The sequence below is a fragment of the Platalea leucorodia genome (genome assembly GCF_965183815.1).
Source record: "Platalea leucorodia genome assembly, chromosome: 1".
NCBI classification, from domain to species: Eukaryota; Metazoa; Chordata; class Aves; order Pelecaniformes; family Threskiornithidae; genus Platalea; species Platalea leucorodia.
The window spans coordinates 51,678,632-51,705,257 of NC_138823.1; the positions used below are offsets into that span (position 1 = coordinate 51,678,632).

General features: G+C 41.4%; 1 protein-coding gene across 1 annotated transcript in view; it reads right to left on the reverse strand.

The window, feature by feature from the left end:
- LAMA3 (laminin subunit alpha 3) overlaps positions 1-16,384 on the reverse strand; it is a gene marked incomplete at its 5' end in the record, with an annotated part of 121,562 nt that extends 105,178 nt beyond the window's left edge. The window contains 2 exons of the mRNA XM_082310155.1: positions 10,078-10,230; positions 16,124-16,384. Of these exons, the coding sequence (XP_082166281.1) occupies positions 10,078-10,230; positions 16,124-16,384 (414 nt within the window). The remainder of the gene's footprint in view (positions 1-10,077; positions 10,231-16,123) is intronic.
- Positions 16,385-26,626: the final 10,242 nt, after the last annotated feature.

Here is a 26,626-nt window from a genome sequence, read left to right on the forward strand (position 1 = left end):
CTGTTCTTGTGTACACACCAAGACATCGCTGCAGCAGGTGTTGTACCTTGAAACCTACTTCAGAAACTGTTGATTTTCTGAATGTTGCTTACCTAGGTCAGTGAAGGGACAACTGGGGAAAAAAAAACTTCCATGTTAGTGCTGGAATTTACCCTGCCTACTTAACACAGCCTGACAAGCACCAGCTTCACCTCCTGTGATACTAAATTAGGTACCTAAATAGCCAGACAGTGCCTATATATGGAAAATTACTTACTAGACAACAGCATTGAGCAAAGTAAGTGACATCCATTCTCTTGACAGGACCATGACAGAACCCAGAACTGTGCACAATGACTGCACAGGTAGAGTAATGCCTTTAAATTACCAATGGAAAGTCTCTGCACTGATTGTCAGAAATAGATGAATACTTTGGGGACTGTGGCAAGATTTGCTCTACTGAGTTTCTGATACTCTTTGCCTAAGTAACTTTTGCTACTTGACTGGCAAGTTTCAGAGTAGGCATATTGGCCATACAGACATTACACATCATACAGTATGGCCATTCAGTGAGAAGACTGGTATCCTTCCAGGAAAGCATAATAGTTCTGAAATTCCTAAAAAAAAGTACTTTATGTTTTTGGTTTTGGCCAGGTGAATCTCTCAAGGGACATTGCCCTGTTCAAACCAGGTTTGCAGTGGGCAGGCAACTGCCTATCCATTAACAGTCTTACTTCCCCCTGTGTTTGGGAGTCCCATCCTTACATGCATGTTAACAAGCATGGATAACACTCTGTGCGTTCATTGATACAGATTTAATCAAGACAAATGGTTTAGAAAGCTCAAGAGGAAACAAAAGAAGCATACAGAAAAGGTCATGCCTTCTCCAGGGCCCCATCGCTTGTAGTCACATTGCGGAATCATTACAACAATGACCTTCTACCTACTCTCCAAAAAAGTAGATGACATCTGCTTCAGTTTGTCATACAGTTGTTATATTCTTTTACGCAGATGCTACTCAAAGTGCTGACACAGCCAGTCTCGTCTCGTCTGGTAACAGGTGATACCTTCTCATAAGCGTGAGCAAAATAGTAGCAGTGAATTCCATTTCCACTGTGCTTCCACACTGCTGAAGAAACATGAGACATGCTCGCTTGTACATCAGTGTCACCCTGGACTATAACCTTTCATAAGCATTTAAAGGATAAAGCGGCCAAAATGAAGGCACACAACAGTAAAACAGCTGAACCACCATGTGGCACCCGTGAAACACCTGTATGCCACATCTGCTATGCAGCTGTGGAATTTGCTTAAGCCTATGACTACTGAATGCCTGTGAAGTTGAAGTACTGTCCAATATATGTACTATGTCAGGAACGCCGCAACACACTCCTCTACCAAGTCTGCCAGTGCAGGAACCGTCTTCCAGCACCACACTTTGCCTACTTCCATGCAAACCACAAAACGGGAGAAAAAATGTATGGCAACTTCAAACTACCGTTGCATATGAAAACCTTCAATTCACACGCAGCTTGCCGTACATCTCATAGTTTGAAATACTGCTCAGGTTTGTACAGTCACATTCAGAAAGGGGAAAGGGATAGGTCTTGATAAAAATTAAATTAGTGTTAGTTCATGACAGTGTATCACCAAAACTTAGTCACCAACCCTATCATCTGTCCCGCTTCTGACTTCATACGGGTGCCAAGGATTTGGTTCTGACCTGGATCAAGGATACAGAATTGATCAAGGATTCAATACTGATCAAGCTGATGAATGGTCTCTCTCCAGATCTGATGAGGCAACAATGGAAGAAAAATAATCCTTGGCTTAGCAAATAAATTCTAGCTAAAGATAGAGGAGTAACCTTGCTGACATAAGACCTAGAAAAGCAACCATCAAAACCAACTTTAATCACATATTCTAAGCTGGCATTTCACTAATTTAAATCTTGATCCCACTGCACTGACAGAAATAAGACCTACCCTGAAAAAAAGGCATAATATCAACTGAAAGCAGTGTTTTTCTTCAATCATTCAGTTTTGCAAAAGAAGCGAGTTTCTTCATTTTTGAAAAAATGTTTTATTTTGTTGCTTTTAAGTCAAATTTATTTCATTAAAAAAACAACCATTCTTCAAAAGCAGTGTTAAAAATGTAAGTAAGCATTAAGAACCACTGCTCTTGTGGTGCAATTATATAATAGCAAAAAAAAAAATTTCACCAAATAATCTGAAATACAGCTTAATCAAAATTCTGACAGTTTTCTCATATGAATAAAAAATTAAGTTTAAAAGTAGAGATAGTATTTTGTTTCCAGTAATGGAATCAATCCACTCTGGAAATGCATGCTTGAAAGAGGATGTATTCCTGTAAATGTCCCAACACCATATCCTGCCGTAATCTAGCATCATGGGTCAAACCTGATGGATTGTCAACAGCTGGAATGTAACCAGCTCCATATTGATGTGACCTTTTCCTGTTCGCTCAAGTTTGTTCAGATTTGAAATGTTCTTGCAGGCAGTGGCCCTGAAGATTTATAAAAACCCAGATAAAATTTTTAAAAAATCATCCAGTAGAATAAGCAAAATTGCTCATCTAGGAATGGAAATTATAATTCAGTGTTAGGAATGACTAATATTACATTATAAAGACAGAAACATTTCTACAGAAGCCCTTACAGGTGAATTTAAGACTCCCTTAAAAGAGCTCATTTAAATTGAATGAGAATCGCATTGTACCATTATTATTGATAATACAATATTCATGATCTCTAACAGCATATATACTATTTATTTTAACCCAACAGAAAGAAAACTTCCTATGACCCATTGCATTCTCATGAGAATTCTAAAAATTACAATAATATTCATCAAAAGTCTTTTTGCCATTTTCTCCTTAAAGTTTAAACAACTCTTTAAATAGAGGAATTTCCAAGACGTGTTTGAATCCTGAAATACATATGCAAATGGAAGAAAGATGTGCATATACAAAAGTACAGTATATTCTCCTCCATTCCTACCACCATAGACTCAATACAGAATACTAAAATACTGGGATGACTTGTTAGTTAAATTCTGGACTTAAACTAGCACAAAAGAAAAACACACTATGCTCTGAATAATCATTATGCTGTGTGCTGCACGTGTAGGAAAGGATTGTTCTCCCTGCTTGGCTCATGAAGAATAAAAATTCCTGAAGTGTGGTAATAACAAGAACACAACAAAAGTCAGGTAGACCATCTATCATCTGAGGCATTTTATAGATCTCAAGATGTGTTCAAAAGGATACCACAACAACGTCTCTTCATGTAATCTGAATTGTAGAAGTACAGAGAACAGCTGTTTCTAGCAGGATGGTATTTCCTCAGACTGTATTAGCAGATGTATCTACACCACCAAAACTTCCCTCAATATAATATGACTGTTGTTCTAGGCTTCCGACATTATCCTGAATAACGTCACTGTGGCTGGCATTGCACATTACTCAGAAGACAGTGAGGTCCCTGCACTGAAGGACCTCTGCGGAAAAACGCCCTGCATTAGCAGACACACCGCCTTTCTCTACTTGCTGGGTATGTTAGTAAAGAAAGTGAGAAAGAGGAAGAAATCTGATGATCATTCAGTACCTAAACTAAACTTCTCAGACACGGACCAATGCAGGAGTGGGATTCACGGAAGTGTGAATTGTGCTTAGCACCTGCTCCAGAACACACCTCAGTGCCACTGATTTCGCAGGGTTGGCATGTGCATGCCCATTAGTCTCTTAATATCATGAAGCCTTAAGGTCTTGAGCATTGGTTTTTCTCAAAGACCAAGACACAAAAATAACCATCTATGTAAATGAAATAAAAATCCCATGTACTCTGGTTAAAATGAAAGGCTTTGATTTCTTGTGGTTGCAAAGAGGTCAGCACCCCCTTTCTTCCATAAACTCTCAGTAGGACTTGAGGCACGCTTGCAGATCCAGAAACTTAATAAAACACTCCTGACAGTCAGCATTTCGTAATCCCCAACAATGTATTTTGCAGATGAAACTGTAATATAAAAAAATGCCAACTAGAGAAAGCTGAACCAGCCTTTTTGGCAGTTGCCAGCTACTCTTCGGGGTATGTGGAAAAGCAGCTATGGCAGAAGTGTAGAGAAAAGCCCGTGTGAGTAGTATCTGAGAGGCATTAGATCCACTGAATGTGTTCCATACAGTTCATCCGTGTACACGTATATACAGCAATGCTAACAGTGCATAAACAGTGACAGTGACTGCAGAGGCTCCCATTGCACAGCATGCAGAGGTCATTCCTTGCATATCAGTTTCACAGTCTGGGGTCCAGAAGCCAAGAATAAGTGCAGGACTTCCAACACTGTTCAGTTAGCACTGTATGTGTCGTATTCATATCACTTTTTCATTTAACAAGCCACTGACGCTAAAAAGCTACACTTTTATTTCGTTATGTAAGTCAGTGCCTATGAATACACCTCACTGACATGGCTGGAGATGTTAAGTCTTTTCTCTATCACAGTCAATGAGCAGGACCAGAAGGGAGAAGCTCTCCGTGCTTCACAGGCAGTATTCTGGAATGAAGGAACACTTCGCGAAATGCAAAGGTAGTCCATTGTCCAGGTTCAATCAGTCCTTAATCTGTCTGCCAAGACTGCAGGCAAATACATCAATGACTGTTAGTTATTATGCTGAAATTTCTCATGCAGCCACTTTTCCATTGCCATTTGGACAAAGACCAACTCAATGCTCGTAATTATTTCTTACATATGGCCTATTTCTTCACAGAACACTGAAGCTATTCATATGGGAAAGGATTTGTACAATTCAGACCTCAGTTGTCCAGGAGATAAACATTCCCCTACGAGGGCCACAGTCCAAAGTAAAAAAAGCACAGTAGCACCATCAGCACTGGAAGGAAACACAGGGATGAGCAGAGCGTTGGAGGCTATCAATCAGCAGAGGTTCTGCTTTTACTATATTAAGTTGAAAGTGAAGTATTTAGGACAACATATCACAAAATGAAAGTAATATGTAGGCACAGGAAGGGAGGTGGGAGAAGAAGAAGTAGACACATCGAGACCCCCATCAATGAGTGGGAACAAAGACCTTCCTAAAGGGATGCTGAAGAAGAACTGGAGGAAGACAGTGTCAGGAAGGCTAAGGAGAGAAAGACTTGAAAGATTTTTTCTGTACATTTTGAGAATAATACCAAATTAATACCAAAAACACATTTTAAAGCCAATGACATAGATCTATTAATGCAAACATAAGAAAAAGATTACTGAGCCATTCAAAAGATCTTTAATTAAAGCTTTAAGAAAACACAACACATTATTGACTATGTCTTCAAGGATAACATATCAGCAAGAAAGGATGTAGTTAGGGTATTTCCCTGATGAGTGCTGGCAGCTCAGCTCAGAATGAGCTGCTTGTAGTGTGACTGAGGAATAAACGGAGCGTGCATTACCTGATACAACTTTCAGAAACTTCCATCAGACAGCTCCTACTTGATCAGCTGAGGTTGTGTTAATCTAGAGTTTTCAAGTACTTTCACTTTACTGTGGTATGAGCCAAGATCAACTAACTTCAAAGCATAGTGTTTTGCGGCATGAACCAAAATCAGCTTCCTGCACAAACTGAAATACTCAGAACCAGAGATCTCCAATATGAAGTAACACCAGATTCTCTGTGATGTTAGCATCCCCATTTTTGGGTATTGCAGAGGCAATATTTTACCTTCCCCAGACCTAAAAGGCCCTTTTCTCCCTGGTGTGAACCACAACAGCAGAGCAGGGGCCAGTGCTGCTGCGGAGGCAGAGCTGTGCAGGGGTTCCAGAAGAAGGGCTTTGTCTCACGGCTGGGGCAGTTCTGTAGGACTGCAGAAGCTTTATACAGTGGTTCTTGTGCCCTAATTTGTAGGACTTTTCAGTGTTATTATAGAGGTTATGCAACTTCATACTCAAGCTGGGTCAAGCAGAATGAATGCAATGACTATTTTTGGAAGCCCAGTTCAATGCAGCTTATGATAAGCCTCCCACCACCTTGACGGTTTCTCCCTACAGGAGAAGGGCCTAAAGGACACTTTATATTTTACAGAGTGATAGTTAAATTAACTGTAACTTCAGACCCATATGTCAGATCTTTAGTAAGTTAAGAACAATTGTTTTTAATAACAACAATGAGCAATAGCTGATTAATATTCTCAACAACAAATATTGCTTGTAAAGCTCTTCAAATAAAGGATCGCTATCAAATATAAAAGCTAAAGCCATAAGAAATACCTACCATATAAAAGCAACTCAGAAGATTTGCCAAACTGCGAGGCATTTTTTACAAAATGTTTACATGCTTTAATTGGCAGATAACATAAAAGAATCAAGTCCTCCACAGGCCGTACCACTTATCTTAAATTAATGGTTGAGTTTCCCTCCCTCCCTCCCTAGTAAAAGTGCTAATTTGGACATTACATTCCACTGTGTGCCTTTAATTTACAACAGTGACTAATAATATCGCTACATAAAAACTACTCAACATATTAGTGCACAAGACTTCACCGAGCCTGAGTCTTTCAGCACTGCATTATTGCCACAAAAGCACAGTAAAGAAATGACACACAACTAAAAAAAGCAACAATAAAATTTGTGGACTACACTTTTTGAAGTGTAACAGTTAGACATTTCTTTTTCATCATACACTGTCATGCTATCCTGAACCTTCATCTTCTACTTCTGAAGACAGAGTTCATCAAAATACCTGGGGGAGCATTAATGTAATACCTGCTGAGCATTAAGAAAGCCAAAGATGAGGGCACACCTGCTAAAATTAGGCAAATCAAAAAGTCAGGGGAAGGGCAATGAACTTAAGTCAGACATTCTGGATTCAGAAGTTTAAAATATGTTGAAAACTGCGTTGGGAAAATCAGGACCAATTAAAGGAATAAATGAGACTTCATTTGATCTAAATATTTTAAACAAGTCAGGAATAGCCACAGTATAATCAGGTATGCTAACAGGATGGAGAGACTGCCTCAGGGATCAACATTATAATTATTATTCAGAAGGACTGTGATTGATTAGAAATGTAACTATAGTACAGAAAGTCAGAAAGGGAAGGAAAGCAGAGCTTTTGCTTTAAGGTTTTTGCTTTTTCTCATATTACAAAGTACAGCAAAATAAGCACTTTTCCAGCAGAAAGATTTAACATCCTGAAGGGATTTTGACTTTCAAAATCACCCCTAGCTCTTGTGAAACAGAATCAGGAGCAGGTGGGTGTTCTGTTCCAACCCCACGGTAGCGAGTGCTCAAACTCCCATCATGGTGCAACCACTCAATTAAATATTGTCATCAGACCATGGCAAAAGGCTCCACTGGGACTCCGCTCACAGTCTTAAAGATATAATGGCAGGAACGCAGCAAATGAAAAGCTTTTGACATTGCACTAAGTTCTGCTTCCTCTAATTGTGAATATTTGATGACCAACTTACAACTCAGTCATTGCTTCCCTGCACGCGTATGTACCTTACTCTGTCATGTTTTGCACATGCAAAAACATTTCCATATTTTGTTTGCAGAAAAAGATGCCTTGTGTCAAAATAAAGAACAGGACAACTATTCAGTGAGGAAAACTACATCCCTGCTGTCTTTTCAATATTACAGCCTGTGGTTCTGCAAGGTATTTAGGCACACATCAAACGTTAAGAACATTCTTTTTCCTTAAAAACCGAAACCTTCATTTCAGCTCACTTGAGGGGGAATTGCACTCTGACAATTTCTGTCTCTGTTAACTACTGAGAAAGTCTGCGTGACTAACACACATTAAGTTCTTAATTTTTAGGACCTTGAAATAAGGTAAGTTGAATTGGGGTCTCAGTGTCTACCTGTTTGCTTGAGTAGACTCAGTCTGTCACAGTATTTAATTTTCTTTTTCATTATTAGTATTGTGCATTACTGTATGAATTTGGGGTGTGAGAATACTAAGCAAAATGTCAAAAGTGAATCTCAAGTTCAAACACATCCTGAGATTAAGGTTTAACTGACTAAATGCAGATAAGAGATAATGTCCATGGAGTGAAAAAAAACAAAAACAAACCATCACATGAATCCTACTAAACCCTCATCCATCCACCAACTAAAATTACCCCTTCCTGATCACAAGACCTGAAGTAATTTTGACCTTTGTCTTGGGTTTCCCTCGTTTCCAAGTAACAGAGTTCAGAGTCACCTTTCCAAGCGGTACCAGAGTAAAGAGAAACACACAGCCTCCTGCTGAGAAATCCTTTAATAACTACAAGAATTTTAGCACATAGTGGTTGGTCTCCAAGGTGTCCCATGAGAAGAGGGCACTCAGTCCACATCCTTCCTCTGAAGGAAGGAGGTTTCTCAGAAGTTTACGCAACACATAAAAGATAAGGCGCCTGTCAGTAGGTCTTCCAAAGAAACTAACAAGTACACAGTAGGAATAGAAGTTTTGGATGGAGCAATGTGCTTCACAAATGGATGATGATGATGATATACAAGCGTTGGTCACAAATATGCTGGACTACACCACAAGACAAATTACAGCCTGCAACCTAATCCTGCTTCTTGCAGAGACCACGACGGATGCAAGCAGCTCAGAAGGTAAGGTCTGCTTTACTGGGAGGTGATTGCCTTCCCATGCCTATTCATAGCACCCTGCTCTGCATTCAGTGTCCCTACTCTGTATGCCCAGCCTGAAAGACACACTTCCCTACAGTCTGCTGGGAAAGAATGACTGAGCAACTCACTTCACAGGTGCACAAAGCATCAGGGGATGCAACACTTCTCAACTCTACAGTGTAACAGAAAGAGCAACACAACTCAGAGATAGGTCCAACCACTGTATGCTAGGCTAATGTGGACATTGCGGCCTAAAAATTCATCAGCTTCTACATAGCTCTCCTTTCTTTCATGGTACACTGGAGAAAAGCAACCAAGAAAACAGGCATGTTATTCATTTAATTAATAGAAATGCAAATTCAGTAATCACAGCAGTTTAGTTTAAGTACTGATACTCTCTCTCTTAAGTTGTCTGGCATTTCTGCACTGCTGGTGCACTGGATCCAGAAACACTGAATGAAGACATCCTCAAAATGAGAATCATTCCAGTCATGTGAGGGACAGGAGCATTACAACCCCATGTAACAGGAGACGTAAAATAATCTGCACCTGAATCCCCAACAAAATGGGAGCTAAGTCTCACAGAGAAACATTTTTCCGTAGTTATTCCTCCCCTTGCTGTCAACTAAATTGAATGTCTATTAAAAAAATCCTGTCCTATATAATCAGTCAATAAGCAGTTACTACTTCCAAAAAATATATGCATATGTATACATACATTTTGCAGCCCCCAACATATATTTCTAGTCATGTATTTTCAGCTGGTGTGAACTTGCAGACCGTAACTAATTTCACTGGATCAGCGCCCAATTATGGCAGCTGAGAATCTGTCCCTATGACTTAAAATACAGATAGAGAGGCTTTACTGTTAGCTACTTCCCTATCACCTGCAGAGGAAATACGGGTGTTCATGTTACTGCTATATCACTAAGTCATATTACACTGGTTTCGCTGTCCCTTCCCTTTTAGATCATGTTATCAGTATTTTTCTGTCTATATCTTGAAGATCTGTCTGGATGACAGAGAAACCAGAAGGACCCCTGAGGCAAAAGCAGACACCAAACATTATTCTCAAAATGTGTGCATGGTAAGAGATCAGGAACTATCTCTCTCTCTCTCTGTGCCCATGGAAAAGGAGAATATGAAATGGAAGGTAGAGCCCCAGTTTCAACTGACCAATCTCCCCGGTAACCTCAGGTTAATGAGTTACAGTATCTGTCCAAGAAAGCACACAGTCATGAAATCTGTGTGATGCCAGTGGCAAGAACCCACATGATCAAAATTCCTGAAGGAAAATAATCACTTTAATAAAGTTAACTTGGTAAAAAAACACAGAACATAAACGAGACAAAAAAGCTGTGGTGTTGGAAGTTAAAATCATCAGTTCAAATGTCTCTCCCAATTGCAAATCTTGTATATAAATGCAAGAAATGATCAAACCTCACCCAATGGCTCATGCACTCACCTGTCCCAGATCTAAAGTGACATTGACTTCGTTGTACTTCGAGCCCATAGAAAGAGGAGGACTTTGCCACCAGCGCTCCGTGCCATCAATTGCGTTGGATACTGGGTGAGCTTTACTGGGATCAGCAGCATTGCAATAATCACAAAACTGTCCCTGAAACACAATAAATTCAAAAGATGGTCTCAGTTGAAATCTTATGCACTGCAGACTCATGCTGTTGTTAACTGAGATTCTGAACTAGAGCACTGACTAAAAATGGGGTTAAATTTTGTCTCTCGCTTTATATAGTGTAATTTTTTATGTATAAATGAATCCCCTGGCGATTAAATTACACACTTATACCCTGAAACACGCTAAATTTTATGTTACAAATTAAAATTTCAGAAATCTCTTTAAGGAAACTACAATAAGTCTTCCTTTATTAATGAATTTACTGATACTTTGGTGAAATTACCTATATTATGTCTGCAGGGGCGTCTGCAGCAAATTAATGAAACAAAGATTCTTAAAACTGGATTAAGACTAACACACAAATTATCCTCCATTCTCCTAAAAGACTGAAATAGCTACATATGTACGTAGCCTGGTATTAATAAAACCATAAAAAATACTCTATCTGTTACTTGCCTGTAAGTTTGGTGTTACAATATTATAATACTGCTTTCGGTTTTTTCATGCCGTTATAATACATTCTGAATCAGAGACTTCTGAACAATATGTACTCATGGAAAATGCAACGGATCCTATAGAGTGTTCCCTTTAAGCTTCCCTTTAAAGAATCCCATTGTATCTTCATTTGCAGAAGTTACCACCCAATTTCCAGTCCACAACTAAAGCCACACTCCGGAGATGCCCTGATAATCCCTCTTTGACAGTCTCTAAAGCTCTTTGTACTCTTCTGTACAATAATGATGAATAAACTTCAGGAAACTTAATTGTCTTTTAATTTGGCTTGCCCCACAAGCAGTATTTTTTATCTTCAAGAAACTGCATTTTACAGTCAACTAACATTAGTGCTGAAGCATTGTAATTAGTTATTAAGGGGTCTTTTTAGTGTCCCATTCACTTCTTACTCCAGTCACTGGGTGGAGATAATCAATGAAAATGCTAAACTGTGCCAGGCACAGATCATTGTAGAACCCCAATAGAAAAATGATGTTTTCATTAAATGGCAGTAGCCTCTTAGTGGTTACTTCAGTCAGACAGTTGTTTGATTCATTCAGCCTGTGAGGTCCTGACACTGTGTTGGACCCACGTTTTAAATAAGCTAGTATTCACACCATTCTCTTTGTCAGCTAAGCATATTTTCATCAAAAAGATGTAACAAAACTTTTGTTGTTTCCACAACCCATGTTGCCTGGCATGATGTATATTCCTACCTTTCAAGTATTAGCAGAACCCCATATAACTGCCATTAGTTTGTCGCTGCTGCCAGGCTAACAAGTGTAAAGCAACTGAAGCAACCATACTTGTCCACTTTTAATAGAGGAATAACATTAGGGCTCTCACATTCTTGCTGGGTACAGTCTTGCAAACTTGGTGAATTTAAGATGTTTATCTCTAGGAGAATTTGTTTAACATCTGCCATAGTTACTAATGGATTGGAAACTATTTCATCATTCTCATGTGATACAAATACACCATCTTGTGTCTTTCAAATACAAAACATAGATGTTCACTGACTATTTCTGCATCAGTAGTAACAATTTCTGCATCTAACAATGGTCCCGTCCTCATCTTGCTCTTCCAGAAAGCCCAGAATATGATCTTGTTTCAAGAAGACACGGCTACCATTAGCTGTTCTGACTCAGCACTGCAGGTGTCAACCTGGCTGAGGGTTAACTCTCGAGAATTCAAGGAGTTGTTCAGAGACTTACTAAATCCTCACCTACATAGGTTGGTTAACTATGTCTGGGGTCATGTTATAATACAATCTCCTCCAGCTCTGTCAGAAAAGATGATTTGGCTGATTTTCATACAAACTACAATATGCCAGGACACTACTGGATTCAGATACAGTTTGCTGCAGCAGACCCCACATCAGCCTGTGCTAGCTACAGGCAAGGTTGCCAGTTTCTGCAGTGACGACAAAGAACGTTGTGTCACTATCTGCAAAATCAATACACTGAGAAATCAATCTATGCACCAACAACTGCAGTTACCACCACATCAGAGCATCTCTCCTGACAAATGCATACTTGGAGTACTGATATATATATGTTACAACAGTACAAGCTTCCCTAAATAGTTTTATAACGTGCATGAAGCGTGGTCTTTAGATCTAAATTCATGTTCACAGTGATCAGGCTGGAAATAAATACAAGGGAAGCAGTTGCTGCTACAGCAGGTTCAGCTCTGATCTGGAAACAGCCTCAAAGAAAGGTTGAATGAGCAGGAAACCATGGCGAGTATTAAACGCAAGTGTTACATTTACATGCACCTATGTGATTGCAGTATACCAGAGCACTTGATCTGAACTCAAGATACCTTCTTTTTCTTTTTAGGCACATAATTCAAAGAATTTTATTGCAACAGCTGGAGTTTCAGTTATTTAAAGTACATTCCAGCAACCCTGCCAACAAGGCAGCAAAACAAAAAATGAAAGAAAATAAATTATTGGACAGAGCAGCCTTCCCTGCTTCCTACTGGCAGTATCTCAGGCACGCCATGCTCGGCCTGTCTGCTACAGGACACGTCTCCATTCCAGGAGACTGGGCCTCCAGTCTTTGTTTGATTTTGGCTGCAGTTCATCAGACAGGCAGGTGTGCATTTGCTGGTGACCTTGTTACCCTCCTTTCCCCTGGTTCTCCTGAGTGAAGGAGAAAACTGGAACTGCGTGAAGGAGTTTGCTGAAATACACCGGTGCGGACCAGGGACATCCAGGGATCAAAATGTCTCGCCTGTAAGCTATAGAAAGGGACAACAATGAAGGATTTGTTCACCATTTAATACCTGGCAGTTCTGTGCCCGCTGGCAGGGCAGGACAGGTATGCAGTTAAACTATAATTCACACCCGCACACCACTGCAAACAGATTGGCAGACAAAACCAGGCATGCCATTTATCTATCAGTTGCTGAAATATTTTACACTGCAGCGCATCTCTTCACTCAACACTGTTCTTATTAAGTCATTGTCCCACTTGCCAATGCGCTAAATAAGGGAAAACATACTGCTTTCCACAGCATGTGGCCAGCACTGCCTTAAGAGCCTCGGCTGAGCTGCCTGTGAAGGGACTGTCCACCCCACCGATCACCTCGCAGAAGAGCTTTAAATGACTTCCAAACGCCCTTTCTGGATTTGCTGGGTACTAAAGGCTTCATTAAAAGACACATAACCAAACGACAAGCTGAACAAGAGAGGCCAATGGCAGAGCAGTGGAAACGAAGCTGGGGCTGCTTTTCCTCTCTTTGCCTTATTTCGAGTGCTTGGGATAGCACTGGCAACAGAGCTGTCTGCTCCCGTCGTCAGAAAGAGGATCAGCCTCCGCACCTTCTTTCCAATTTCCCTATTCATAGAGCAACAGCTGCAGTCCAGCCTTGCAGAGACCCCAAAAGCAAGTGAGTCAAGTGTACGGCATTGTTTTACCTTGAACTGGCCTGACACGGTGGCTATTACACCTATCACTTTATGTAAAAGCCACATGACCTTCCCTCAGACTCTTAAGAAACAACACGTGAATACTTATGCTGATTTTAAATCCTTCCACGTAAGCTCAGCTTCTGCAAGAGTTTAATGCACTTCTCTCCAATCTTCCACGAAAGAAGAGATTCTCTTATTTACAGTGTCTTTGAACTTGTGAGGTGGAGTGGCTTGATAATACGTACATTGTGCTGTTATCGCATTTTCCATGGCTGGATTTCCCTGGCCTTTTGAAAGACTTTCCAGCCCTTCTTGAACCACAACAACTACTGGTAAAGCACAGAAGCATTCATGTTATGTATCTCAATGGGGCTTTGTTAAAACTGCAGAGAGACGCTGCTGTAGCCATGCTTACACAAACGCTGCAAGAGGCACAACATGCTTCCTTGTGCCAGGGCTGAGCTGTCAGGAGTCCTTCTGGGAACTTGAATCGGGCATGAGCCATAACTGCCCTCTAACCTAGGACCTGTAAGGCAAATATTTAACAAGAGGAGCTCCCCTCCTTTCTAGCCTCTACCTATATACAGCAAACCCGCATTTCCAGATGGGTATTAGTATATAAAGGGAACAATTACAATTACAAAAACCATCAATGGCAATGTGCATCACAAACAGGCTTCGTTTGACGCTTGCTTGACATCTTTATCTGATGTTTGTTTTGGCTGATTTTTGTTATACTGTGATTTCTGATATCCCAAGGCATGTTAGTATGAGATTTCACTGCAGCAGTGGGCTATAGCGTGTTGCTGAGAGACTATTGGGCTTGCTATTCACCTGGTGGCATGGCTGTCTCAGGCAACTTTAAACATGGGTGTTGCGTTCAGTGTGGAGGGATGGATGCCTAAACTTCAGAGGTGTGTTAGAAACAGAGGACCAAGCAGTTTCCTGATCATCACAACCTTTTTTTGTAGCCTTGGTTTTGGCATGTAATACCTGTTACCTGGTTTTCCTATTAGTAAGACTGTGTATTACTCAGCCTGTAAGCATCTCCAAAGCCCTTTGAGCTTTTTATGACAGAGGGCACTACACAGATGTAAGGGAAACTGCGATTTCATGGTGAGGCAGGGAGGCATGGCAGAGAGAAGTTCAGGGCAAAGCACGCTGCTGGCTGTGGCTGCAGAATGAACTGCGAGGGCAGGCTGCATGATGGTGCATGCTCCCTTCTGGCACATGACAAGGAGTACATATGCTGCACCTTCTTAGTCCTCTCTCCCTCTCTTGAGCACCTGTGCCCATTAAAAAATGAAAATAAAAACTCTCTTATCCACTGGAACCTCTTCTGAAAACACATATGACGTGCTAATTCACTATTAAAACATACAAATGCTTCATAAGACTTCAAAACACTAACCCTTCTTCCAACATGCTAAAAATTTACTTGGATTCTTTCTGTATTGCCTGGAGTCAGAAAGTGGACCTTAAAGCTTTCAAAATCCCTTTCAAATTGCGGTTTCATTCTGGCTCCCTTCTCCTCCCACCAAGAGAGAATACAAATAAAATAACTTTGGAATGTCTGAGGCTTTAGGAAAGTCCCCCCTTTAACAAAGTTCTGATCAAACTGATACTGAACATCCATCACAGTACATCACAGAGTTTGGTGCATTTGTTACTCCTTCCTTACCATCTAACAGACATGTTCATACAAGTTTCTATCAAAGGAAAAAGATACTTCCATTAACCCTTTGCCAGGAGTTTTGCCGTTTATTGCTGGTTTTTTTGTGACTGGCACAAAATGCGTGTAGTAACCTTATGCTATGCTAGGAGAGAATGTCATCATCCTCACTGCCCTGTGTGCTCCTACTCCCTGTCAGAGTCCCAAGGAACCTCTGCCCACACGCAATGCAAGGCACAGATGACGAGCCTCACGTTTAGCGCTTGTAAAATACCACAAAGCCACCGGAGCTCTTTTCCCACCGCCCGCCGGAGAGATGCCCGCTCCCCAACGAGGGGTTCCCAGTGCAGTACGTCCCCCGCCGTTCCCCCTAGGCTCACTGCTTTACTCCCAGCAGCATCAACGCTGCTCTCCGCGGACCATGGGCCAAGCGCTGAGGCCACAAAACACGGCTTGGGTACTCCCTCAGCCACCTCCAGCCGCCCGGCGGGACGAGCGGCTCAGGCATCCCCGGGAGCCGCCGCAGCAGCGTGGGCACCGGGAGCGGCGGGCGCAGCGGGGCCGGAGGTGCCGCGACACCTGCGGGCAGAGGCGCGGGCAGAGGCGCGGGCAGAGGCGCCGCTGCCCGCCTCCACCCCTCCCAGCGCTCCCCTGCCCGGGGTCCCGCTGGGTCCCCGCTCCCCTCCTCTGCCGGGGCACACGCCCAGCCGAGAGAAAACGCTGGAGAAGACGAGACCCCGCAGCCCGGGGTAACGCCGGCACCCCCGCAGCTCCCCGGACGGCGGCCCGGTTACCTGGATGGCGCGACCCAGGGGGGCGGCGGCCGGCCCCCCCACCAGCTTGCAGTACAGCTCCGGCCGCCCGCCGCCGCCCGCCGCCGCCTCCCCGCAGGTGGCCGTCGCCCAGATGCTGGCTGCCGCGGCCAGGTTGAAGTACGGCGGGTGGAGGCTGAGCCCCATCCCGCGGGAAGCGGGGGGCTCCGGCTGAGCGGGGCAGAGGGTGAGGAGCGGCGGGAGGAGCGCCCAGAGGAGCGGGGAGCCCGGCCCCGCGGCCATCCTGCGCCGGGCTCTGCCCTCGCCGCCCCCGGGCGGCCCTATAGCTGCGGTGGGTGGGCGGGCGGGCCGGGCCGGGAGGCGGCAGGAGGAGGCAGGAGGAGGCAGGGGGCTGCCCGCCCTCCTCGCGCTGCCCGCGCTCTGCCCGCGCCTCCCTGCCTGCGGGGCGCGGGCTGGGGCGGGGCGGGGCGGGGCGGAGGAGATGCAGCCCCGCTGCGGGGCGGCGGGCGGAGCGGGGAGCGGGCCGCGGCCCCGGGGCCCGCGGTGGGCGGGGAAGGGTCGGGTCTGCGGGGCGGCGGGGCTGCCCCAGGTGTGTGCCCTGACCCCCAGCTCCGCGGGCATCCCGAGAGGTGGCACACGCACGCACACGCACCCCCCGCCACCCCACGGCTCAGCTGGCGCTCTCTGATCCTCCCTCGATAAGTGTGCGGGTCAATATTTTTAACGGACCGTGAAGGAATCTCAGAGCATCCCACGCTCGTAAGCCATGACCTCTCACGTCACATACGGGCAGTAAAATCAAGGTTTCCCGGCTTTCTCCTCGCGCAGAGCTATCTCCACGCAAGGTATACCCTGCTTCTACCTGCAGGTCCTTGGGAAGACACCCTGCGCAACTGTGCTGCAGAAATCACGCCTCCTCTTGCCATTTTCAGTGCTCTGAGGCTGCTGGAAACCGTGCAGCCCAGGCCACCGCGCTACAACGGACACCCAGTGCTCTCCGCTCCTTGTGAAACGGGTGTTCCTGCTCATCCAAGGCAGACAGTGAACCTCCTGTCTTTTTCATAGAATCATAGAATGGTTTGGGTTGGAAGGGACCTTAAAGAGCATCTAGTCCCAACCCCCCTGCCACAGTCAGGGACACCTTCCACTAGACCAGGTATTTGGCACAGGCTCTGGATAACACAGAAGCCGGAGGGGAGGCTGGGGAGGGAGAAGGAGGCCGGAGAACTACGTCATCTGTATCAGGATTAATGGCATTGCTATCCTGAGTTTCATACCCATTCACATGTCCAACCCCACACACGCTAACGCATCCAGTGCTCAGTTCTCTTAATAAAATTTGCCAGACTCAGGCACAAAGATATGGCTAGATACACATACCTCTAATATTTTAATAGTGATTCATGTGAGTAGCAAAGTATTTCCTAACTTTATGAGGGCTTTGCTACATGCCACACAGCACTAGCAAGGGAGATCCCTGGTATACAGTTTCAAGAAGCACCAGCCGCAAGCTATTGATTTTGTCTGCAAGAAAATATCACCACCCTTGGTTTTGTGCCACTATGGCTTTAGCACACTATAGAGACATATCTGTAAGAGACAATTTTTGTGTCCTCTGTAGAAAAAGCTGGCTTTCATAAATGTAGCATGCTGCCAATTTAAATGTATCAGATTTGGCTATTCTATCGATAAATGCTTTCAATTCCTAGAGCAGCTTAAAAATATTCTCCTTTTCCAACTGTGACATTGTGGAAAGGAAATTATCTTATTGCACATGCCAATCATATCACTTCCTACAATAGTTTGTACTTCATAAAAACTACGAGAGGTTTGAATACAGACAAGTAACACTATCTTTAAAACATTCCATTAAACAAAATGCCCCATTATCAGGTAGAATATCCACTGGTCTTTTCAACCTATTTCTTGAAAACCTGTTAAATCCTAAGACACTTTGAGTAGATCAGGTTTTACAAATGGAGATCTTGAAGTATCTAAGTGTCCTTTAAGTCCACAGCAAGCAAGTGCTTACAAAGACCTGCCATCCATTAACTTGCTGAGCATCCTTGTCCTCTTCATTGTTAGAGGAATTAAATCAAATTGAATAAAAGCTGAGCAGAGCACGTTCCTGTAGAAAAGAAACGTTTGGGTACTTTAAGGGAAATCCATTATAAAGTACAATATTAAGAGGAACTGATGAAGATTACAATTATGAAGATTATAAAATCATCACAATCTCTTTCAGAGTAGTCAGATTATCTCCAGGATGGACATTCAGTTAGCAATCTCCGAAAGATGTTGCTTCTGCATATACCCAGCAAGCTGTGAAAGATTTTCTCCTCTTCAGCTTACTGTCTGTCACAACATTGCGGGAAATTAGTTTACTCCAGTTATCCTGTACATTCCTACAGACTGGACTCCAGTGGTGGGATTGTTGATTTTAATGACAAGGCATCTTTTGCTATGAATGCTTCAAACTGAAATAACTGCAAAAGAAATAACCTTTAGTCAGTTTGGACACACTTCTTGCACAGAGCCCTGCCTCTGCATGTGTGGGGATTATAAGCAGCACTTCCATCTTTTGAGTTTTGAACTCTTCTTCTGCACCTCTGTCTCTGGTCTCCAGAATAAACACTTGGGAAGGGTTTTCTGAGAAGCATAAGCCTAGAATAAGAATAAGCAGAACATAAACCTGGTGATTCAAATACATTTGATGAAACTTTAAAAAAATTACAGAATGTATTGTGAAAGTATAGAAAATAAGTGCCTAAACTAAGAATTTGAGATGGAGAGCTAAATCCTGTGTCTACTAGAATCTGCTCCAAATTTTCTTTGACTGCATTTGTGCAGAGTAATACCTGACAAATTTTTCTGGCATAATTTTGCGGGTAGTTCAGGTAAGGAATCCAGCTGCAGGAGATCCTTTGCAATCTGACTTTAAAGAGCAGATTCTTGGAAGCTGTCTGGTAGGTTGCACAGCACAAAAGGCAGCCCTTGCTCACAAGAGGTGTCCTTTCTCAAACAGGGAGTATCAGTGAATTTATTGGGAAGTATCACATGAGAAAACACGGCTTACGTGAGCAAGAACCTAATACTTTAGTAAAATAATGACATGGTCTTGGATCTGGTTTCCTAAAAGTTAAAAACAAGGATGAATCTTTGCAAACGTTCAGAAAATTAGGCTATCATCAGGTAGAAAAAGAGAGGAAGAAATCCTCCTGTTCCCTTCCTCATAAAATTATGTTCATTTTGCTTAATGTATAGCTAGATTTAAAAAGATTTTGCTGGCCTTCCGGGTGATTTTTCTGTCCTTTTGTTAAGCACTTATGCCAAACAAGCTTTTTTTATTCGGTGTGTTTTCTAGAAATGGAGACTAAAATGCCACCTTTTACGTTGTCTTGAAAAATCTCTAGAGATACCTAAAGACGTGGACAGATTTTAGGAAAAATGTTATGACAACTTTTGCCTTTGACTCAAAGCAGTTGGAAAAAAGATGTTTATAGTGGCATTCCCAGCACAGGTACTCAATAACTTGCTTTCTATAAAAAGTTTAAGTGACCAAAAAATTTATGCAGAGGCCCTGGAGCTATGTAAAGCCAGAGTGAATTATGTATGTGAGGAAGCAGACAGGAGCAGGGGTGTGGGTGTATACGTGGAGATGATAATGACAGTGTGGTCTGTCACTAGCAAATGGAAAACTGAAAATTTTCAGTGCTATCCTGGTCTGATAGCACTGTGCAGGCTGTGGTATGGCCATGCACAGGCAGGAGTCTAGCCTGGCTTCTGCAGGGCTTCAGGACCACAGGAAGGAAGGGTAGAGTAAGGAGAATAAAGGAGTGAGAAATTTTTTCTTGAATGCGACTCTCCAAATTTCTAAACTCCATATCTCTTTTTTTTTTTTTTTTTTTAATCTATTTTAAGCCAAATCCAAAGCCAGCAGAAACCCACAGAAAAACACGTACTGACTTCATTGAGCTTCGGCTCGCCCTATCTAACGTAGAACTTCATCCTGTAAAAAGGTCAGTATCGATAATTTGTGGGATGATACTTCATCTTCCCCTCATGTCATCTTTTGTTGTAATTCCGGGTTCCAGAAACACAGATAAGAATTTATTAGCTGGCAGCTCTCAGCAATCAGCATTTATAAGACAGTGGCCCTCTGCATAAAACACTCTTCTCCAGCTACCTGCCCTTTTTTCCTCCCAGTAAATCCTCTCCTCCTTTTTCCTTCAGCCTTTATAAGGTTTGCTTTCCTTGTTTCTTCCTGTCTGCAAGGAGTAGACTTTGTTACTTGACAGATGTCGAGCACTTTACTGAATAAATGTAGGCAACTGAAAGTGTTTCTGGATCTGTATTATTTTAAGATAAACAGATTACATTACATTAGCAGGCATTTACATTGCTATGATTATAGATCATTCTTTGTGTTCACGCTTTCTATTTTAAAAGATGTTAATTTAAGAATGGATTTTAAACTTCAAGTCAAGAATGTTTGCTCCAAAATAGCCTTGCTGATATAATTTCTCTGTTTCATTCTCTTACTGATATGTGCAGCATAGCACATCTCATGTCATACTACCATTTCATAACATATTCAGGACTTGGCATATTCAGCTCACCAACCAGAAATCTGCAATGAGAACGAGATCGTCAAAAAACAGCCTCAGTGAGTAATACTAGTGGTAGTATTTAGCTCCTGCGTAATATAATTTACCAAAGGAAGGGGAAGGTGGCACTAAGTACCCCAGAACTTAAGAGACAGCATTGATAGATCTGAGTCTCTACTCAGTGATCATTAAAGATTAAATTGTGCATCTCGTCCCCCCATAAAAGTTTCATATCTGGCATTTATGTTGAAGCCAGTCCTAAAGATTTAGTCTGTGGGAGACTCTTCCTGCAGAGTACTGGAGCTCTCTTTACTCTTTCAATATTATTATCAGTTAAGCCCATCTGCAGCCTAGAGTGTAAATACCCAACTAGGACATTTCAAGCTCAGATTAGGCTTCCTACTTTTATCAAGGAAATAAGGCATTTATCACCTCCTGCCGTAAATGCTTATGCATGATTATTATTCAGTTTGTGTCTATAAGTAAACTTCCATTAGTTTTACTAAAAGCTTTTCACACCACACCTAGGCTACAATAAGGTTACTTGCGCACACTCGGTTTAACAGCAAAATGCTGCAGTGTACATTTATGTGCTGGCAAGCCCTATGTCTTCATTGCATTTCATCAGGAAAGATGTATTCTGCTAAGATAATTTTGGTCTCTGCTTTTCTGATGAAAGTATCTTTTTCATCTTGCAAAAATTTCTTGTACCACAGTATTTGAGGACCCTACCATATCACTTTGAAAAAGAGAACTTATTCTCTTTATAATTGGAATACTGAGGAACACAGAAGCTAGGACCACGCTCTAAAATGCAGTTCTGTCAGCCGAAATAGTTTAGATGCCTACAATGCTTAGAGTAATCCAGAACTTAGTTATTCAGAACTGCACTTTCGTCTTGTCCTTTTGTTTGAATTCTTTTTTCTTATTTCTTTCACCTCTTTCTTTCTGGATGTACACATTAGGATGACACCATCCTTCTTCATAGACCATTTTTTTTTAAAATGTCCTTGTACTGTGCCTGCTAGATCATATTATCCATCCAGCTGGAGCCTCTCTTATTCTCTGTCCTATCACCTCACATGATTCAGGTATCTCAGTTGATGCTCTTTCAGCTTTTTCATGATCGGTTGTCTGCATAATGTTGCATTGCCATGCAACTGTGCTTGGTGCATAGTAGTTTAGTAGCTACCATTTTACTTAGCATCCCTCTACAGCATAATATCAGGTCTGTCTTTTCTTCTGCCAGCCAGCAAGCTCATGTTCTAAGATTTTCCTGCACATTCTGCTTCCTAAGTTTACTTGACATATTCTTATAATAGAAAACCACTATGAATTCTCTCACTTTCCAAGGGCTCTCAAGGTAAATTGCAACATCTGCACCCACATTCTCATCATAGCTCAACCCTGACCCATTACAGTCTTGTATAGACTTAAAATGGTACCATCTCATTTGGCTGGTTTCTCATTGTCTCTCTCAGTGAAGCATCTCATCTACTTTGGCTGACTCAAACCACCATCTTCTGAAGTAGCTCTTGATTGTTCTAGATATTTCACTTTGTCTTTGCTGAATAACATACTAGGAAAAGCTAATGAAAGACTTTTCCTTAACCCTCTGATCAGGCCAGTCATTACAGTTTTGAATAGAGATAGGCTAAGTTGTGATCCTCCATGTAAGAGGCGACTTGCTCACTGAACTGCCTCTCAGTACTGCTGCACACCTCTAATGCATGATGTCTGAATGCACGCCTTTGGCAGACTGCACAACTAGTAACAAACTATGTTAGAGCCTTTTCCAAGTCCATGACATGTTAAGTGCAATTTTTTATATATTTTGGTCTCTCTTGAAATGTTCTAGCTACAAACATCTTCCTAGCGACCACTCATGACTTAGAATCACAGAATCATTGAATCATTTAGGTTGGGAAAGACCTTTAAAATCATCAAGTCCAACTGTAAAAGACTTGATGGGATTGTGGACAAAAAACTTGAAAATGTCTATGTGGCTGATGTGAGACCTAGCTTTGGTATTTCACACCCTTTTTTTGCAGAGAAGTACTAAGCCAAAAGAGGAGGGAAGGTGAATGCTTGGTACTTTACAACACTTTCCCCATTCAGGAGAAGGCAAATTGCATTTTCAAAGCAAAACCACGAGTCATCATCAGTAGCCAGTGTGTAGAAGTCATGCCAGTCCCTCTCAGTCTTTGTATGTTTACTCACTCAGTATCCTAGGGGCTAGGGCAACCCTGGAAATGAGACACGTCGTCTTTGCCATCCAGTTTGAAAGAATAAGTCAAGAAGAACACTCTGGGGCATGCAGCTAAAGGTAGAGCTAACTTAAAACTCCCTAAGCAAATTACACTTGACCATTCTCCACAGAGCCTGACGTATCTTTTTTTTTTTTTACTTGAAGAAACTTTCTAATGGGCAACGTTAAAATCCATCAACTTTATTGTTTTGCTTCTTAATGGATTTCCTTTTTATTCTTGGCTTTCTGTACTATTTAATAGAGTTGCTCATGGACTTAAAGTTCAAAAAGAAGAAAACAATCTTGGTCATATAATGTCTGATTCTTTGTGAAGAAGCATGTACTCGTTTTGGTCAGTATCCAATGACTTCGGGTCAAACATCTGGGTAAAAATAAAATGTCTACTCTCGTATTTTTCACATCCTGTTTTTTATTTGCTGACATCGGTGCTATTATTGCTGCTTTGGCCATCATAATCGGGGAAAACCACTATGCACAGACTCCCTGCCACCGTACGCTGAGCAGCTCCTCATGGAAACCACTTCTTTGTAAACTGCTTTTGTTAACAGACTTTCAAACCATTGCTTAGATTAGATTGGCATCTGAATTTCATGGTTTTCTCTGCAAGAATTTTCTATAATCTGATCTCTATTAAAAAGGCAGTGTTTTTTCTGGGATCTGTTTCCAGCAAGGCTTTTGTATTTTTAGGTAGGGTTGCTGTCACAAATTTAGACACTGCCTCAGGTTTACTTCAACCTCAGCTCTAGCTTGACCATAGTCTCATCAAGTTCTTAAGCTTTAAATAGAACCTTATGTTTAAATGTGGTAGGAAGCCAGACCTTCAGCAGTATAAACTGAGGAGACTCTAGTGTCATATTGGTTTATTCCAGCTGAGGATTAGGCGACAAATATAACTAAGAATTCAAACAGAGGCAGTTCAAGAACATTAAGATTTACTTACTTTTATTTTTGGAACTTGGAAAAGATAGTAAATTTAGAACAAATCCCTTGTGAAAGTGCATAAAATTTAATGAATATCGTTGCTAAATTTTTTTTAAGCACAATTATAGATTTCCATAGCACAGATATAATACACTATAAAAATTCTCTACAGAAGAGGGATTTATAATTATAAGAGTTATAACTTTTATAAATCTCTATTTTTTTTGTGTTAATACCAATTGGTTTCAGTCATGTTAATTATCAGACACTTCATTAGGAGATGTGATAGTGCTAGCTTCTTAGCTCTGCTGTAATATTATTTTGTCATTTGGGTATTTTATCATACAGCTGTGTCCCTATGTTCTTTAGCCAAGTTTTTTCTTTTCAATTAGTGGATTGATTTTCTGACCAGCGAGGCATAAGACAGAGAAACTGAACAAACTGAGCTATAGCCAGTAATTCAAATAAATTTTATACCTGGCAATATAAGTAGTTTCCCTCTTGCATGTATAGAGGTGCCTCCTATCAAACTTGCTTATGTCCTGTCATCCTTACCTTCAGTCCCTTCCTTTGAGGACTTCCACTCTCTCCAAGTGAGGATGAAACTAATCTACCAGATCAGTTTTACTGAGTGGGGCAAGCTCCTAGGGAGCCATCTGAGAGTGTTTGGACCCTGAAAGTTATGCTCTGCAATGGCTTCTGTTGTCCTCGGACACGGCTTTTGGGACAGATAAGAAATAACGAAACCCATACAGTTCTGCCATTCAGAATGTCTCACATGAATGAGACTGAAAGAATCTTACACTTCTGTGCTAAATACAGAGCAGTTTTGTGGTTCTTGTGTCGCGCTAATGAGGTGTGTCCCCCTTTAACAAATCTCTTTACTTAGGCTTAGGATGATAACTAGAATTTCTTATATTTATTTTTTTTCTATCTATCTTTGTTAGTTACGCAAAACTTCCACTTACAAGAATAGGAGTCAATTATATTCTGTGGGAAAAAAACAGCAAGCCCTAGACAATCTGTTGTTTTAGTAGCATATTAGCATATGGGATAGTAGCATAGCAGCATAAGGGATATATCATGCACTGTTCTCACACTCATGCGATACATATGTTCTCAGACCCACATCACCTCCCATAGTAGAGTTATATACAATAATACACAAGCGATGTCTGGGAAAAATGGCCACGATCTGATTTCGTTTGAATATGCCTTTATATTTCGAGAGCTTCACTGCCCATCAAGTTGAGATTCTCCATGGACTCAGACAGCCGTTTTCATTATTTGCACCAGTATCAGTCAGTAATTAAGTGGCGTGTGTGGAATTAGAAGGCCTGCAAACAAACCCAAAGCACCTGAATGCAGGTTCACTGGCTTCTCTCTGGCTGAGCAGATGGAAAATAGGTAAACAGTCAATTTCAGACTGAGTCATAAAATCAACATATATAGAGGATGAGCAGGGAAAGGAAAAGGAAATGATAGATAAAGAAAATATACAGTCACAATCTGTACATGCTGTCTTAAAGTAATAAAACTTTCAGGAGAGCAAAATGCCATGACTAGGAGGGGAAGGAGAAAAAAATTTAAAGCATGATGTACCTGTACAGATGCTAACATAGAGGGGTTTAAGTTCAGCTGTTTGAAGGCTGAAAGGCATTTGCACTAAAGTGAACGTGGTATGCTGGTGCTTATACTGGACTGGAAATTGGTCTTAGATGGTAGTTGTAGTCCTTTCATTGACTTCCTTGACATGTCGCTTAATCTCTGTGGCTAAAAGGATTAATTTGCTGGGAACAAATGGAAAAGAGGAAACAAAAGAGCAAATTCATTGAAACACTCAAATGACAATTTGTAGAAATTATTCTGTACTACTTATTCAAGTACAATGCTAACTTCTCTCTGATTCCTCGGCCACTAGCCCAGGCATCAGTTCAAAGGTCCACATGAAGGAAGCTAGTAACACTCGTGCGGTTCCTAGCAGCTAGGTGTCCTTACACCAGCTTATACCAGAAAATTTGATACGAAATTTGATATCATAGGAGGCCTCAGCAAAAGGACCATGGCGTGAAAAGAAAGATTCAAGGTAACAGCTCCCTAGAAGGATGAATGCATACAGTTACGAACATGGTGGGTAAACTATGTCTTTTATTAGATAAACTTCTGCTTTTTCACATCCAGTTTTGTAAATTCTCCATTCTATTTTTAAGAGGTTTATGGGATACATAAATATTTAGTACAGTTTTCCTGAGAAGTCTGCAGGATTTGTTTCTAAAGTAATTTTCACTATTTCTCTTATGATCACTATTCATTTCTAACAGTATCTCCCAAAATAAAGAGTAACTCAAAGTACATTCTTTATACACTAGTTTTAGTAAAACAGGCTTGTATTTTTGTAAATATAGAAACAAGAAACAGCCCATGTAGCTGGTTATGCTACAGTTTAGCAAGGGAAAGATTAATGTAAATGATAGGCCAGATGGAAAATCTTTTGTTTTTATAGACTGCTTTATCAAAGTTATTGCTGATGATTTAAATACATTTTCTTGAACAAGAGGAATTTAAATTGACTAACAGTGCATAATCATAAGGCAATTTATTTGTAGGACATTTATGATTTCTGTCTTTTTTTGGAAAGGAGAGAAGTAGATTAATTATGATCTTATACTGTAAGAAGTGAAGCTTTAGTTATATTGTTTTAAAATTCTAGTATTTCACAGATTTCAC